Source organism: Xyrauchen texanus, chromosome 28 (genome assembly GCF_025860055.1).
Source record: "Xyrauchen texanus isolate HMW12.3.18 chromosome 28, RBS_HiC_50CHRs, whole genome shotgun sequence".
NCBI classification, from domain to species: Eukaryota; Metazoa; Chordata; class Actinopteri; order Cypriniformes; family Catostomidae; genus Xyrauchen; species Xyrauchen texanus.
Genome location: NC_068303.1, coordinates 20,700,176 through 20,715,701, shown reverse-complemented (window position 1 = coordinate 20,715,701; position 15,526 = coordinate 20,700,176). Strand labels below are relative to the sequence as shown.

Here is a 15,526-nt window from a genome sequence, read left to right as displayed (position 1 = left end):
AGTACTGTATTTCTGATGTCAATTCAAAACAACACATGTGCTTCAGGTGTTTCAATGCATGGTGTTAAAAATCTGAATGATTAAACACACACACACACACACACACACACACACACACACATGTTGGGTTTCCATGTATAATGGGGACTTTCTATAAACATAATGGTACTGTACAAACTTATATTCCATCCCATAATGCTAACCCTCGAAGAAAACTTTCTGCATTTTTATGTTCAAAAAACATAATTTAGTATGATTTATAAGCTGTTTTCCTCATGGGGACCCACAACGTCAAAGATTTTGGCATTTGGTCCCCACAAAGTGATAAATACACACACACAAAACAGTGCTACTGTATATAATAATCACTCTGAATAGTATTTGATGGATGACAGGATGGATGACTAACCCCTAAACCAGATGACTGGAATAATAATTTTACAAGCATGCTCTTAAACTACAGTATACATTTTCACCGCTAGATGACAATCATTGTTCACAAATGCAAAACCGCAGAATTACACAATAGAATAGAATAGAATAGAATAGAATAGAATAGTGAATTTATTGCCACATGAACAGGGCCAGACTCAATGGTTATAGGTACAGCTGTGCAACATGTGTCTATATACATTTGTTTCTCCTATTATTTACATAATTTACACAGAAAAATCAACAGTGGCCTCCAACAGTGAAGTGCTTGTGTTGCATTGTACTTAAAGGAATATTCCGTGTTCAGTACAAGTTAAACTCAATTGACAGCATTTGTGGCATAACATTGATCACCACAAAAATGTGTTTAAACTTGCCCTGCCTTTTCTTTAAATAAGCAAATATCTGGGTTATTGAGGCACTTACAATGGAAGTGAATAGGGCCAATACGCAAACAGTAAAACATTCACTATTTCAAAAGTATAGCCACAAGATGTAAACAATATACTTATTAAAATTATTTTGGTGTGACTAAATCACTTACTAACCTTTTCTGTGTAACATTTTAGCCAGTTATACAGCTGCACTGCCATGAAGATGTAATGTAAAAACAAAATACAAAATAAAAATAAAAAACACTGTAAAAATTACGATTTAAACAAATTGTCTGCTTAAATAACACATGCGTTTTAACAGAAGAATTCATGTATGTTGCTTTTGTAAAATTACAAGCTTCACGTTTCGGCATTTAAACCCTCCAAAAATTGGCCCCATTCACTTCCATTGTACGTGCCTCACTGTAAACTCGATTTTTGGTCGAAATATTTTTTTTTGTTGCAATCAACATTAAGCCAAACATAGTGTCGACTGAGTTTAATTTGTTGATCCTGGAATATTTATTTAATAATTTAGGAGATCCAGTAACTTCTACCCACTCAGCAGGAGACACATACAGTACAATAATTAAGTATAGATGAGTCACTTTTAATCACAAGGTTTTAGAGTGTAGAGTTATCTGCATTTATGTCAGAATGGCCTACATTTGATCTGCCATTGACAATGATGGCGGGAAATCACAAGATAGCCTACATTGCAGGGGCTTATAAGTTTATTGTGACTACAGACTATAATTGGAGAATAGGCTAATCAACGCGTGTTGTTGTTTCAATTTGTGTCGCGTCGCTCGCACGGCGGTGTTCAGCTCTATATGTGTTTCCACATCAAAGGGGAATCGCACAAGTTTCAACAGTTCAGCGGTGGGAGGCTGCCAGCGCTTGAAAGGACAATTCCTCTCCAATGCACCAAAGCAAACAAACACTCTTGCCCTCGGAAGTTACATATTTCCATAAACTGCTGCTCTATTGATAAAAAGCGTCCTTGAATGCCGTTGGTTTGAATTTCGGTTAAGTTCTTTGCTTCCCACGACATGTCTGAAAATAAGCTCCTTTGCGCTGTAGTTTTCTTAACTTCACTGGTTTGCTTAGCGCGCTCACAGGGGACGAGATTTGTTCATTCAGCTGCTTTAGATGCGGATGGGAGATACAGAATTAAGTGGGGATTTGACGAGTCAACGATAGCGTTTGAAGTAGAAGTAGAAACGAGGGGATATATAGGATTTGGCTTGTCGCCGAACGGTGCGATGGCTTCGTCTGATATCGTGATAGGTGGTGTGCTCAACGGAAGTCCCTATCTACTGGTAAGTGGAAACGCACCTTTAGGTGTGGACCGCAGCTCTCATCAACAGCTGAAGTATACAACAGTGATACAGATTTACAGCTCTTAAATGCAAGAAAAAACAGTCTGCTGAATCTCATCTTTATACATATTTAGCTTAAGTGATTCAGTGTTTGTTCCGTTGTAGTAAAGAAATTGAGTTTGTGTATAGTAATGAAATGGAGCAAATTCAAAACAAATTAGAAGTCCGTTGTATTTGTATTATTATTAATTAATTATTTTTACTGTTATTATGCAAAGGGGAATCTTAAACATGACATGTCCATATATGCGGCATGGAGTTTATTTAAGGTTTATTATAAAATACTATAAGTCTAACAGTCATAGAGTGTGAGAAACATGTGTCCTGAAATCTTCTGAACTGAAATCATCCACTGCAACCCACTGACCTAACTACAATTAGGAAGCTATAGTGACCTGGATTTCTATCAGGTAATCAGGCAATGCTCATATTGCTCTTGTGGATTACAGACACTACTGCTGATGCCATGTACTGAAGCCCTATTAAAGGTAGCCTATAGCTCACCCAAATTTGATAATCCTCTCATCATTTACTCACCTTCATACATCCCAGAAGTGTGACTTTCTTTCTTCTGCAGAACAGAAATATTTTTAGAAGAAAATCTCAGCTCTGTAGGTCCATACAAAGCAAGTGAATGGTGACCAAAACTTTGAAGCTCCAAAAAGCACATGAAGGCAGCATAAAAGTAATCAACTGCTTTGGTTTAATCCTTGTCTTCTGAAGTGATCCAATCAGGGTTTTTTTTAGGTGAGAACAGACCAAAATATAAATCCTTTTCACAATAAATCTTGACAATGCAGTCAAGCACTAGGAAGTGTAATTAAGCCTGCAATCATGATCGGGCCTAGAGACTGCAATGGTAGTCAAAATACATTAAAATAGTTGTATTATTTTGGTCTGTTCTCATCCAAAATCAATTAGATGGCTTCAGAAGACATGGATTAAACCACTGGAGTGTTATGGATTATTTTTATGTTGTCTTTATGTGCTTTTTGAACTTCAATGTTTTTGGAGCTTCAAAGCATTGTGAAGACCTACAGAGCAGAGATATTCCTTTAAAAATCTTTGTTTGAGTTCAGCAGAAGAAAAAATGTCTTACACATTTGGGTTGGCTTGAGGGTGAGTAAGACCCCATTTACACCTGGTATTACTATGTGTCTCGGATGATCAGATCACATATGGTCAGATGAGACACATCAATTTTTGCACGTGGTCACTTAAATGTGTCTCCTGTGATCACTTGTGTTCGGACTTAGGGGGTCTCTGTTTCATGACAACATTTATCAATCGCTATGTCAGTGTGTTAATTCATTATATTAAAGCACAACAAAGTCAGGAAAGACAATGACAAAAAAAGATGGGTTCACAGATGCAGCTGAAATTGAATTTAAGCCAAAATGCAACATGTCGAGCAGAATTATCCATTATTTTAGTGGATTACATGTATTAAAGGAGCTTCAGGTTTTCGTGCTTGTCATCTGTGTTGATATCAGACACAGAAGATCCATGAAGCTGTCTTGATTGTGTATGTGTCCGCTTTTAAAAATGTTCCATTCGGACAGATATTTCCTTTTTAAAGCTACTCGTAACTGGCAAAGTTTAAACTCTTGTTTTTGTGCAGCGTTTGATTGACAGGTTTGGGGTGAAGCTTCACTGCTATGGGGAAAGCATACAGGACTAGATTAGTGTTTACACACCAAATGTGATCTTGTCACATGCGTTTTTGACCACATTCATATGTGATTTTTGTGATCTGATCACAAAACGTTTTAGACCCCATTTAGACCTGTATTTAGGACTGACCACATGTGATTGGATCACCCAAAATGCATCTTAATACCTGGTGTAACGTAGTCTAAATGATGAGAGAATTTTCATTTTTGGATAAACTATTCCTTTAAATACAAGCAGAGCAATTCTTAAGCCCACAGCTACTGTCCATTTTCAAGCTCTAAATTGTATGATGTATACAAAAATCCTAGATGTTTACGATTCGTTTTTGACAGTTACGCAATAACTGTTAATCAGCATTGTTTATGAAAGCTCTTTTATACATACATTGCTGTCTTTAGTGTTGTAAGCATGAATGAGTTAAGGCTGCTGACTCAAAACATCTTTAAACTAATAGTGTTTCAATGTATTGATTAAGAAAAAAACAGGACACTTTCCAAGGCAGCTGGCCGAACATTTTTTGATCAAATGTTACATTTATGCATCATATATTGGCAGATACTCTTAACCAAGTGACTTACGGTGCATTCACGTTTTACATGTTACCAGTTTGTGTATTCCATGAGAATGGAATACATGACCATGGCACTGCTATAGCACTATACTCTACTAGCTGAGCTACAGGAACATAGAGTGAGGGAAAAAAGTATTTGATCCGCTGATGATTTTGTAGGTGTGCCCACTGACAAAGAAATTATCAGTCTATAATTTTAATGGTAGGTTAATTTGAACAGTGAGAGACAGAATAACAACAAAAAAATCCAGAAAAACGCATGTCAAAAATGTTATGAATTGAATTACATTTTAATGAGGGAAATAAGTATTCAACCCCCTCTCAATCAGAGATTTCTGGCTCCCAGGTGTCTTTTATACAGGTAACGAGCTGAGATTACTTAAAGGGAGTGCTCCTAATCTCAGCTTGTTACCTCTCTAAAAGACACCTGTTCACAGAAGCAATCAATCAATCAATCAGTCAATCAGATTACAAACTCTCCACCATGGCCAAGACCAAAGAGCTGTCCAAGAATGTCAGGGACAAGATTGTAGATCTACACAAGGCTGGAATTGGCTACAAGACCATCGCCAAGCAGCTTGATGAGAAGGTGACAACAGTTGGTGCGATTATTCACAAATGGAAGAAACACAAAAGAACTGTCAATCTCCCTCGGTCTGGGGCTCCATGCAAGATCTCACCACGTGGAATTGCAATGATCATGAGAACGGTGAGGAATCTGCCCAGAACTACACGGGAGGATCTTGTCAATGATCTCAAGGCAGCTGGGAACATAGTTACCAAGAAAACAATTGGTAACACACTACGCCATGCAGGACTGAAATCCTGCAGCACCCGCAAGGAGGAGGAATGCTGTCTATGACCCCAAGAACACCATCCCCACCGTCAAACATGGAGGTGGAAACATTATGTTTTGGGGGTGTTTTTCTGCTAAGGGGACAGGACAACTTCACCGCATCAAAGGGACGATGGACGGGGCCATGTACCATCAAATCTTGGGTGAGAACCTCCTTCCCTCAGCCAGGGCATTGAAAATGGGTCGTGGATAGGTATTCCAGCATGACAATGACCCAAAACACACAGTCAAGGCAACAAAGGAGTTGTTCAAGAAGAAGCACATTAAGGTCCTGGAGTGGCCGAGCCAGTCTCCAGACCTTAATCCCATAGAAAGTCTGCGGAGGGAGCTGAAGGTTTGAGTTGCCAAACGTCAGCCTTGAAACCTTAATGACTTGGAGAAGATCTACAAAGAGGAGTGGGACAAAATCCCTCCTGAGATGTGTGCAAACCTGGTGGCCAACTACAAGAAACTTTTGTGATTGCCAACAAGGGTTTTGCCACCAAGTACTAAGTCAAGTTTTGCAGAGGGGTCGAATGACTGTCTCTCACTGTTCAAATTAACCTACCATTCAAATTATAGACTGATAATTTGTTTGTCAGTGGGCAAACGTACAATATCAGCAGGGGATCAAATACTTTTTTCCCTCACTGTATATGTTATCAATGGGACAACCTGCAGAACCAAACAGGATTTAATGACTTGAAACTAATACTCCATCAAAATTGCCTTCTTTTCTGATTCTAACTCATAAAACACATAAAAACTGAAAATAAAAGTACTGTCAACATTTACTCACCCTCTTGTTTTTCCAAAAGCGTACATGTATGACTTTCTTTCTTCTGCAGAACACAAAACGAGCTACACTTATATACTCTCACTGGACATTTTCATTGAATAATTTCTTAAATTTCATGTTTGTGTCTCATGTAGAATCACTATTCAATGCCACTGTATTTAAAGGGCCTGGGATATTCTTTTTTTGTGTGATTTTTCTTCCCTTTTCACCCCAATTTGGAATGTCCAATTCCCAATGCGCTCTAGGTCTTTGTGTTAGCGTAGTGACTTAATCGTCGTGGAGGATGAATCTCAGGTGCCTCCGTGTCTGAGTCCATGAATCTGTGCATTTTATCATGTGGCTTGTTGAGTCATTATCACGGAAACGTAGATTCTCTGTGCCCCACCGAGAGCCACATTATAGTGACCACGAGGAGGTTACCGCATGTGAATCTACCCTTCCAATTTGGCTGCTTAGGAAGCCTGACTGAAGTCACTCAGCACACCCTGGATTCAAACTCACGACTCCAGGGGTGATTTTCAGCATCAATACTCGATGAGCTATCTAGGCCCCCCGGCCCGCTACATTCTTAAACATTTCTTTTGGTTTTATCTGGGGCATTGGAAGTGTTGGAAGAGATATGGGGCTTTTGTGTGTCGTCCCCCATGGTACAGTAGATTAGGGGCTTAAAGGAATAGTTAAACCTAAAATTTTAATTCTCTCATCATTTACTCTCCCACCCTCATGCCATTCCAGATGTGTATGACTTTCTTTTCTCTGCTGAACACAAATAAAGGTTTTATTACAATACAAGTGAATGGTGGCCAGAACTTTGAAGGTCCAAAAAGCACATAAGGGCAGCATAAAAGCAATTCATTAGACTCCAGTGGTTAAATCCAAATTTTCAGAAGCGATATGATAAGATCTAAGATTTAAGAAACAGATTTAAGTCCTTTTTTACTATAAATTCTCCTCCCTAACCAGTAGGTGGCGATATGAGAATGTGAAATGCCAAAAGAAAAAGATTGTGGAAGTGAAATTGGACATTTATAGTAAAAAAGGAATTACATGTTGAACTGTTTCTCATTCAAACTTATCATATCACTTCTGAAGACATGGATTTAACCACTGGAGTCTTTTATTACTTTTATGCTGCTTTTATGTGCTATTTTGAGCTTCAAAATGTTGGTACACATTCACTTGCATTCTGAAGACTACAGAGCTAAAATATTCTTCTAAAAATATTTATGTTCACTAGAAGAAAGAAAGTCATACACATCTTGGATGGCATGAGGTTGAGTAAATGATGAGAGAATTTTCATTTTTGAGTGAACTATTCCTTTACATTTATGCATTTGGCCCCGAAGCCCTATTCCTTTAAGTCAAACCTGAGATAGACTAACCGGGTTCCTCTTCACTCTGCTCAGGACTACTTTACAGACTCAAACAGAAAGGTCCATAAAGACCCACAGCAGAGCTACCGGCTGCTGTATGGGAGAGAGAATGACACACATACGGTCCTGGCTTTCAGCAGAAACCTCCAGACCTGTGATGACAATGACAAAGTCATTACGGTAGGCTTGAAAACATGCTTTCAATGCATTGGTACATCTGGCTACAAATTTCTTCTTTCAGTAGAAGAGGCTCTCAGTTGTAATTTTAAATTCAGAACATTGCCTCTTCCAGGGAAAAAACAACAGTACAATGTTTTATTGTGGAATTCAACAAGAAACTCAAATCTCTAAATGGTTATATAATTATTATTTGAATAGCACTTGAGTCTGTACTTGTGTCTGTAATTGCCCATAAATTGTTACTGCCCAGGGCAGTACAGTGAGAGTGATCTGGGCGTTCCATTCAGAGGATGTGGGAGTGTCAGGACCAGTCTACCATGGTATGACCAGAGGCAGAAAGAGTTTACGTTTACTGAACCCTGGAAGCAGCTCCAGCATCCCAGCAGGAACAGCTTTCTTTGACCTTCAAAATGAAAAGGTGAGGAAAGTGCATTTGCCAGAATGCTGGAGCCTTTGATGAGCTAAGAGTGACAGAGAACAGACTGGCCTTAGGGAATGGTGTACCTATTGTCTATTTTTATGTTTAAAATCAAACTTGTTTATTTTTAAACTGGGGGTTTTTACACTTGGTCACTTCATTTTTTTTGCTGATCGGATAGCTATTCGATCATGAAAAGGCCAAGTGTAAATGCCCTCCAAGACAGATTCATTTATGTGGCCAATTTTAAATGGAATGTGCTTATTCTCTCATACAGCAATCCGATCAGTAAAAATACACGAAGTGGCCAAGTGTAAATACCCCATATGTGGTTACATATGAACCATTTTAAAATACAAAACCCTTTTGCATCCTGATTGCCTGTTTTAAATGAAAACAAGGACCCCTTTTTGTCTATGGAATACTGCCAAAAAAATTGTTTTATGAGAGTTTTCATATTTACAACCCTCATTGCAAATACTGAACATTCAATAGGACAAAACTCCAAATTCTCCAGTCATTTGCTATTTGCAACAAACAAATACTGCTATTTGTAGCCATCTAACTGTAAATAAACATTATTAACTGTTTTGTGATTGGTACAAAGATTGATTTTATATGCAAACATTTTTGATATTGTAGGTTCCTGTTCCTCATAAGGACACAACATACTGGTGTCAGATCTTTAAATTCCCAAAGTTGAAGAGAAAACATCATGTAATCAGAGTGAGTAATACAATTGTTTACATTTTTACTTTATTTACTGTTCGTTGTTAAATATCTAATTGTTACGCATGTCCACTCTTTCCAAAATTGCAATCTGTTTCTGGTTTAGCTAGGATGATAAGCTAAAGAATTGGGAAAATATAGCCTTATCAAATCAAATGTTGATTCCACACATGATGGAGACAAAGGGGGGAATGCGGTCAAGAAATGTCACAAGCCAGATTCAGACTCACTTTGCCCCCATGAGCACTGTCATAGCACATGCACTGACCGCTAGGCCACAGCTTTGTTCTTTTAAAAGGGGAAATGTGTCCACTTACATTCACCCATGTCATTGTTTAAACCAGAAGTAATATAACATTTCAAGTATACATGATTAAAGGGATGGTTAACTGAAAAATGAAAATTAAATCACCATTTATTTGCCTTTATGTTGTTTCTAACCCATGTGACTTTCTTTTTTCCCATGGAACACAAAGTATGCTTTGGGCAAATTGTTAGAGAGTGATAGCCTCAGTCACCATTCACCTTTTTTCCATACAATTAAACTGAATGGTGACTCAGGCTAACATTCTTCCTTACATCTCCTATTGTGTTCCACGAAGGGAAGAAAGTCATACAGGTGAGTAAATGATGACATAATTATAACTTTTTGGGTGTTCTGTTCCTTTGATAAAACACAAGAAGATTCCAAACAACAGCCATATTGCCTGTTAGTTATCCTGTGCTGTGAATTACCTCCTACCATCTAAATTACCTCCTACACCCCCCAACCCAACCACCCCCATCGTTTTTATGCCTCACCTGCTTATTAATATATTTTGCAGCTGCTTTTTGTAGATCAGACACATTACTGAAATCATACTCCCTAACCCAGATGAAAGAGTCTTCCCGTTACTACGCTTTTCAAGTTTTTTTTAATTAAAGGCAGGATAGGTAATGTTAGAAGACTTTAATCATATGATAAAATGTAATAATTTAGCTTAATTCTTTCAGACTAATTTTTCAGATATACTAACTTTTAATTTACTGATTGGCATGAAACAAATTGGTCTAGTCCATGTTAAATTCAGCTATAGAAGCAGCCATGCATTCATCTGCATGAATTTATCACTATGGCTACAGCTCCACATTTTTAGTGAATAGCATACTTTAAGCCCTGCACATAAGACAAGTGTGAGCAGTGCACACAATGAATGTACAAGTGTACAACCTATTTAGTTAGCTGATAAGCATGTAGTAAAGATGTTTTACTTATATTATACTATATTATATTACAAGACGATAAACATGCAGACACATTTGATCTTTAATCCTTCAAACTAGATAGAAGAATGTATCTTAGTTTTGCCTTCAGTCATGCCACATAAATTACTAAAATACTGGTAGAAGTATTACATATTTTATGAAAGAATATGTTTGTCATATTGCCATATATGTATATGGCATTGTTATGCTAGATATTAAAAGTTAAAGAGATAGTTCACCCAAAAGAGAAAATTCAGTCATCATTTGCTCACCCTCATGTTGTTTCAAACGCTTTCTTCTGTGGAATGCAAAAGGAGATGTTAGGCAGAATGACAGCCTCAGTCAATGTTCCATTTCATTGTTTAGAGAAAAAGATGCAATGAAAGTAAAAAACTAGTAAGGCTAACATTCTGACTAACATTTCCTTTTGTAGTCCATGGAAGAAAGGGTTTGAAACAACACAAGGGTGAATAAAGAAAGGGAAATAAATAAATTCACACAGGTTTAGAATAACATGATAGTGAGTAAATGATAACAGAATTTTAGCTGAAAACAATCAGTTGAAATGACAAGTGAATAATAATTTTCACCCCCATCGGCCCCCTTTCCTTTCTTTTCTAGTTCTTTTCAATTTCCAGTAGCCTGGAATTTGGAAAGTTCCAGGCTATGTTAGTCAGATGCCAGCAGCTGCCCCATTACCACACCACTGTCTGAATGTTTCCTGTTCTGCGTCTTTCCAGTTTCATGGAGCAGATGTGTAGATGTCATATAGGAACAGACTTTCCAGACCATGCTCTCTCTGTTTATATTCAGGTCATTTTTTCACTGTCCAGATTTAGATCCAGCTGTTATTGTTCATATTCAGTTTTATTAGACACACCTCATGCTATGTAATGCCAGAATAAGCTGTCTGGGTAGTCTGTGAACTTTCTACAATATGGCCTTAATTTACCAAGATCCCATATAAAGGTCTGTTTTTAATTAACTAGTTGTCTAACAAATTGTGTGTGGACATATTGATGGTGAATTATTAGGCCGTATGGAGACTCCTTGCTTCTGAGGGTCAATAATCACAGTAAGAATTTAGGAAAGGTGTTTGAAAGGGATCTTTTTTTTTTTTTTAAACATGGTAACACTTTACAATAAGGTTCCATTCGTTTAACATTAGTTAATACATTAAGTATGATGAATGAACAATATATATTTTTACAGCATTTATTGACCTTTGTTAATGTTAGTTAATAAAAATACAATTGTTCATTGTTAGTTCATGTTAGTTCATAGTGCATTAACTAATGCAATCATATACAACTTTTGATTTTAAGACTATATTAGTATATGTTGAAATTAACAAGACCAAGATAAAAGTATGGTTCATTGATCATTTTAAATTAATAGTTCACCCAAAAATGAAAATTCTCTCATCATTTAGTCATTGTCATGGTATCATAAATGTGTGTGACTTTCTTTCTTCTACTGAACACAAAGATTTTTAGAAGGATTTTTCAGCTCTGGTTTTTTCAACCTTTGAAGCTCCAAAATTCACATAAAAGCCTAGGTCTTTCACCCACACTGGGTGAAGATATGGATTTAACCACTTGAGTCATATGGATTACTTTTATGCTGCCTTTATATGCTTTTTGCCTAGTTTTTCTAAAAATCTTTGTGTTAGCAGAAGAAAGTAAGTCATACACTTCTGGGATGGCATGAGGGTGAGTACATGATGAGAAAATGTTCAGTTAAAAAAATAAGGCTGAGCATAGAAATGCATAAATCCTTTGACAAAAAACTCTACAGACATGTTTAGTAAGTTCTGTTCTCCTGTTTTTTTGTCACTGTGGTGGACCTGTTCTTAGGTATACAAAACAAGTTTTCACTTTGCCCTATGTCGCTAGCAGGGGCTTCGTAAACTGTTGCTCTCTTGCCCTATCATGAAAGGCGAGACAGGAGATCAGCGGTTTTACTAAATAACACATTTCAGTTTTTTTCTCATCAAACATTATCATATGCTTTCATAGCAATCATGAGTCTCGAGGAATAATTTATTAGAATTCTGAATAATATATTTGTGTTCTTTTAAAGCTTAAAGAGGTAGTCACCATAAACTGCCATTATATGGCATCACTGAGAACAAACTTTCTTCACAATTTCTCCCTTTGTGTTAAAGAAAAATATAAGAAGTCATACAGGGTTAGAACAACATAGGGGTTAGTAAACAACATCTGAATCTTCATTTTGTGGTGAACTAATCCCATAAATTGGTACCTAAACTAGGACTGACTATTTTAGCTTTTAAAAAGTATCTCAAAGCACATTTATGCAATGGGGCCTTTCCTCAAATAATGAAAAGAGTACCATTATTTGGAAGATAAGATCTGTATCTGTTACAGGTGGATGGATCAGAAACTAATGCTGCTACAGTATTAGTTAGAAATTTTAACACAGAATACTACTGTAGAATAAGCTATGTTGAAACTTGTTCATTAGCTTTCAGGGCCCCCACAAAAAATGGCTTTCTGTGGATAAATAAGAGGAGGTGGAACAGAAATAAAAGAACGTTTGAATATTTATTCAGCCACTGTTTAGCCCTGGGTCCCACTGCTTTAGGCAGAGGTCCCTGAAAGAGAAGCACAAAGATCACTCTGTTGGAAATCCTTTTATTTAGAATTCTAGTTCCAGCAGAAGAAACCCACTGAAGAGAAAAATAATTCTAAAATCAGCAACTTCCTTTTACAGAGTTATCTGAGCCAGTTTTAGCTTACACAACAATCCACACCAAAACATACAGGCTTGCTGTTTCACACACAGTTTTAAATGAGAGGCTATAGTTTTTATCAAAGCTCAGAGCAGCATTTGTGATGGAAAGTGCTGCTTTGGATAATATAATGTATTGTATCAATGTATAACTTTCCAGATTCATTTTTTTTTTTTTCAATACTTTTAACTAACTTACAATGACACCTTTGCTACAGTAAATTGTACAGTATATATTACTTTTGCCCAGAAACCCATTTTTAGTATTAGAAATTTCATTTGACTTAAATGTGTTTCTGGGGGGCCTGGGTAGCTGATCAATAAAGACGCTGACTAACACACCTGGAGTTGCAAGTTCGAATCCAGGGCGTGCTGAGTGATTCCAGTCAGGCTTCCTAATCAACCATTCGGCCCAGTTGCTAGGGAGGGTAGAGCCACCTTGGGTTAACCTCCTCGTGGTCACTCTAATGTGGTTCTCATTCTCGGTGTGGTGCGTGGTGAGTTGTGCTTGGATGCCACGGATAGCGTCTCCGCGGTAACGCGGTCAACAAGCAATGTGATAAGATGCATGGATTGACACGGAGGCAACTGAGATTTGTCCTCCACCACCCATATTGAGGTGTCACAATGCCACCACGAGGACCTAGAGGGCATTGGGATTGGGCATGCCAAATTGGGGAGAAAAGCAGAGAAAAAAATATGTGTTTCTGGGTCAAAGACCTATATGCGTATATTCATTTTCCTCTCTTATCTTTGTTGCTTTCAGATAGAGCCACTGATTCACAAGGGTCATGAGAATCTGGTTCATCACATTCTGCTTTACCAGTGTGACAGCAATCTGAACAAGAGTGAGATTAACAGGGGACATGAATGCTACCATCCAAATATGCCAAGCTCCTTCTTTACATGTGAAACCGTCTTGTTCGCCTGGGCCATTGGGGGCGAGGTGGTTATACTTTTGTATTAAAAGTTTCATAAGCTTTGGAAAACACACACAGAGCATTATTTTACAGCTGAAGGTCATGCTATGTCATAGTGTAATATTTTCAATTATTGATTGAAAATAGCTGATTTGTTTTATTTTTTTATTATTAATTTTTTATTTTATTTTTCATATATATATCCATTGTAGGGCTTCACATATCCCCCACGTGTTGGAATGTCTATAGGAACCTCAATAGACCCGGTTTATGTACAGATGGAGATTCATTTTGACAACCCGTCCTTACAAAGAGGTACAATATGTTCTATCTGCTAAATACTCTATGTATAGTAATTCTGAAACAGTTTAAAGCCAAATCCTACAGTGTCCAACAAATATACGTTATGTTTAAATATATGCTAATGGTGCACTCAGTATTTTTGTTCTCATTAAAAAAGTTTGCACAAAGCAATTTTGAAACACATGTATTAGATCGTGACCACTACTCACGTGAGATGAACACTTGACATATCAATAACCTTATAAAAGCTGTATTCTACATGGAGAGGTTCTCCTCAGGGGGGCTGCCATGTTAGGAACACATGACCATCTGAATACTACTCACTTAAAGGGATAGTTCACCCCCAAAAATCATTTAATCACCCTGATGCCACCCCAGATGTGTACTACTTTGTTTCTTATTCTGAACACAAACAAAGGTTTTTAGAAGAATATTTAAGCTCTGTTGGTCCATACATTGCAATTGAATGGGTACCAAAAAAGCTATTTAATCTAGCATAAAAATAATCCATATGACTCCAGTGGTTAAATCTATATCTTCAGAAGCGATATGATAGGTGTGGGTGAGAAACTGATCAATATTTAAGTTATTTTTTTAACCATACATCTCACCTTTTACTTTCACATTCTTCTTTTCTTTTTTTCTTTTTTTTTGTTGTTGTTTTGGTGATTCACATTCTTTTGCACATTGCCACCTACTGGGCAGGGAGGAGAAAACTGACTTAAATTTGTATCTGTTTCTCACCCATACTTATTGCCTCTGAAGAAATAGATTTAACCACTGGAGTGGTTTTATGGATTACTATTATGCTTTCTTAAAGCATTTATGTGGTTTTTGGAGCTTCACAATTTTGGTACCCATTCACTTGCATTTTATGGTCCTACAGAGTTGAAATATTCTTCTAAAAATATTCATTAATTTGTGTTCAGCAGAAGAAAGAAAGTCAAACACATCTGGGATTGCATGATGAGAGATGATGAGATAATTTTCATGTGTGGGTGAACTATCCCTTTTAATCTCAGTAACTGCCTTGTTATTAGACACTTTGACTCATGTATTAAAGTGATCATGGTTGACTGTGAATGGTGAACTTCTATAATTGCATCAGTAACTGAAAAATATTGCATTTGAATGATGAGTTCACTTTTAAATATCTGTTTGAATTAAAATTGTATCATGTCCTGTGAGTTTTATGTTTTGGTTATTGTATTAGTATGTTTATGAAATAATCAGTATAGTTGCCATTATATATTCAGTCACTGTCAGCCAAGCAGTAATGAAGATAACAATAATGCAGCTTTTCTGTAACATTTAAACCACAAACTTTTAAGTTGCTCAGATTATTGGTCTCACCACAGGGATAGTGGACAGCTCTGGCCTGCGCCTGTATTATAGCCCAAGCCTGAGGCGCTATGATGCTGGGGTCATCGAGACAGGAGTGTGGGTCAGTCTCTACCACATGTTGCCCCCAGGCATGAACGATTATGTTACAGAAGGACACTGTACTCAGGAGTGTCTCCAGGAGGTGAGACAGCAA

The 15,526-nt window shown here is 37.2% G+C and overlaps 1 protein-coding gene across 1 annotated transcript in view; it reads left to right on the top strand.

Annotated features, from left to right (window-relative positions):
- The first annotated feature begins 1,830 nt into the window (after positions 1-1,830).
- Positions 1,831-15,526, top strand: part of moxd1 (monooxygenase, DBH-like 1) — a 33,497-nt gene continuing 19,801 nt past the window's right edge. Inside the window, exons 1-7 of the mRNA XM_052095354.1 lie at positions 1,831-2,128; positions 7,474-7,620; positions 7,871-8,038; positions 8,681-8,764; positions 13,533-13,712; positions 13,899-14,001; positions 15,348-15,514. Coding sequence (XP_051951314.1) covers positions 1,859-2,128; positions 7,474-7,620; positions 7,871-8,038; positions 8,681-8,764; positions 13,533-13,712; positions 13,899-14,001; positions 15,348-15,514 — 1,119 coding nt within the window. The 5' untranslated portion in view covers positions 1,831-1,858. The remainder of the gene's footprint in view (positions 2,129-7,473; positions 7,621-7,870; positions 8,039-8,680; positions 8,765-13,532; positions 13,713-13,898; positions 14,002-15,347; positions 15,515-15,526) is intronic.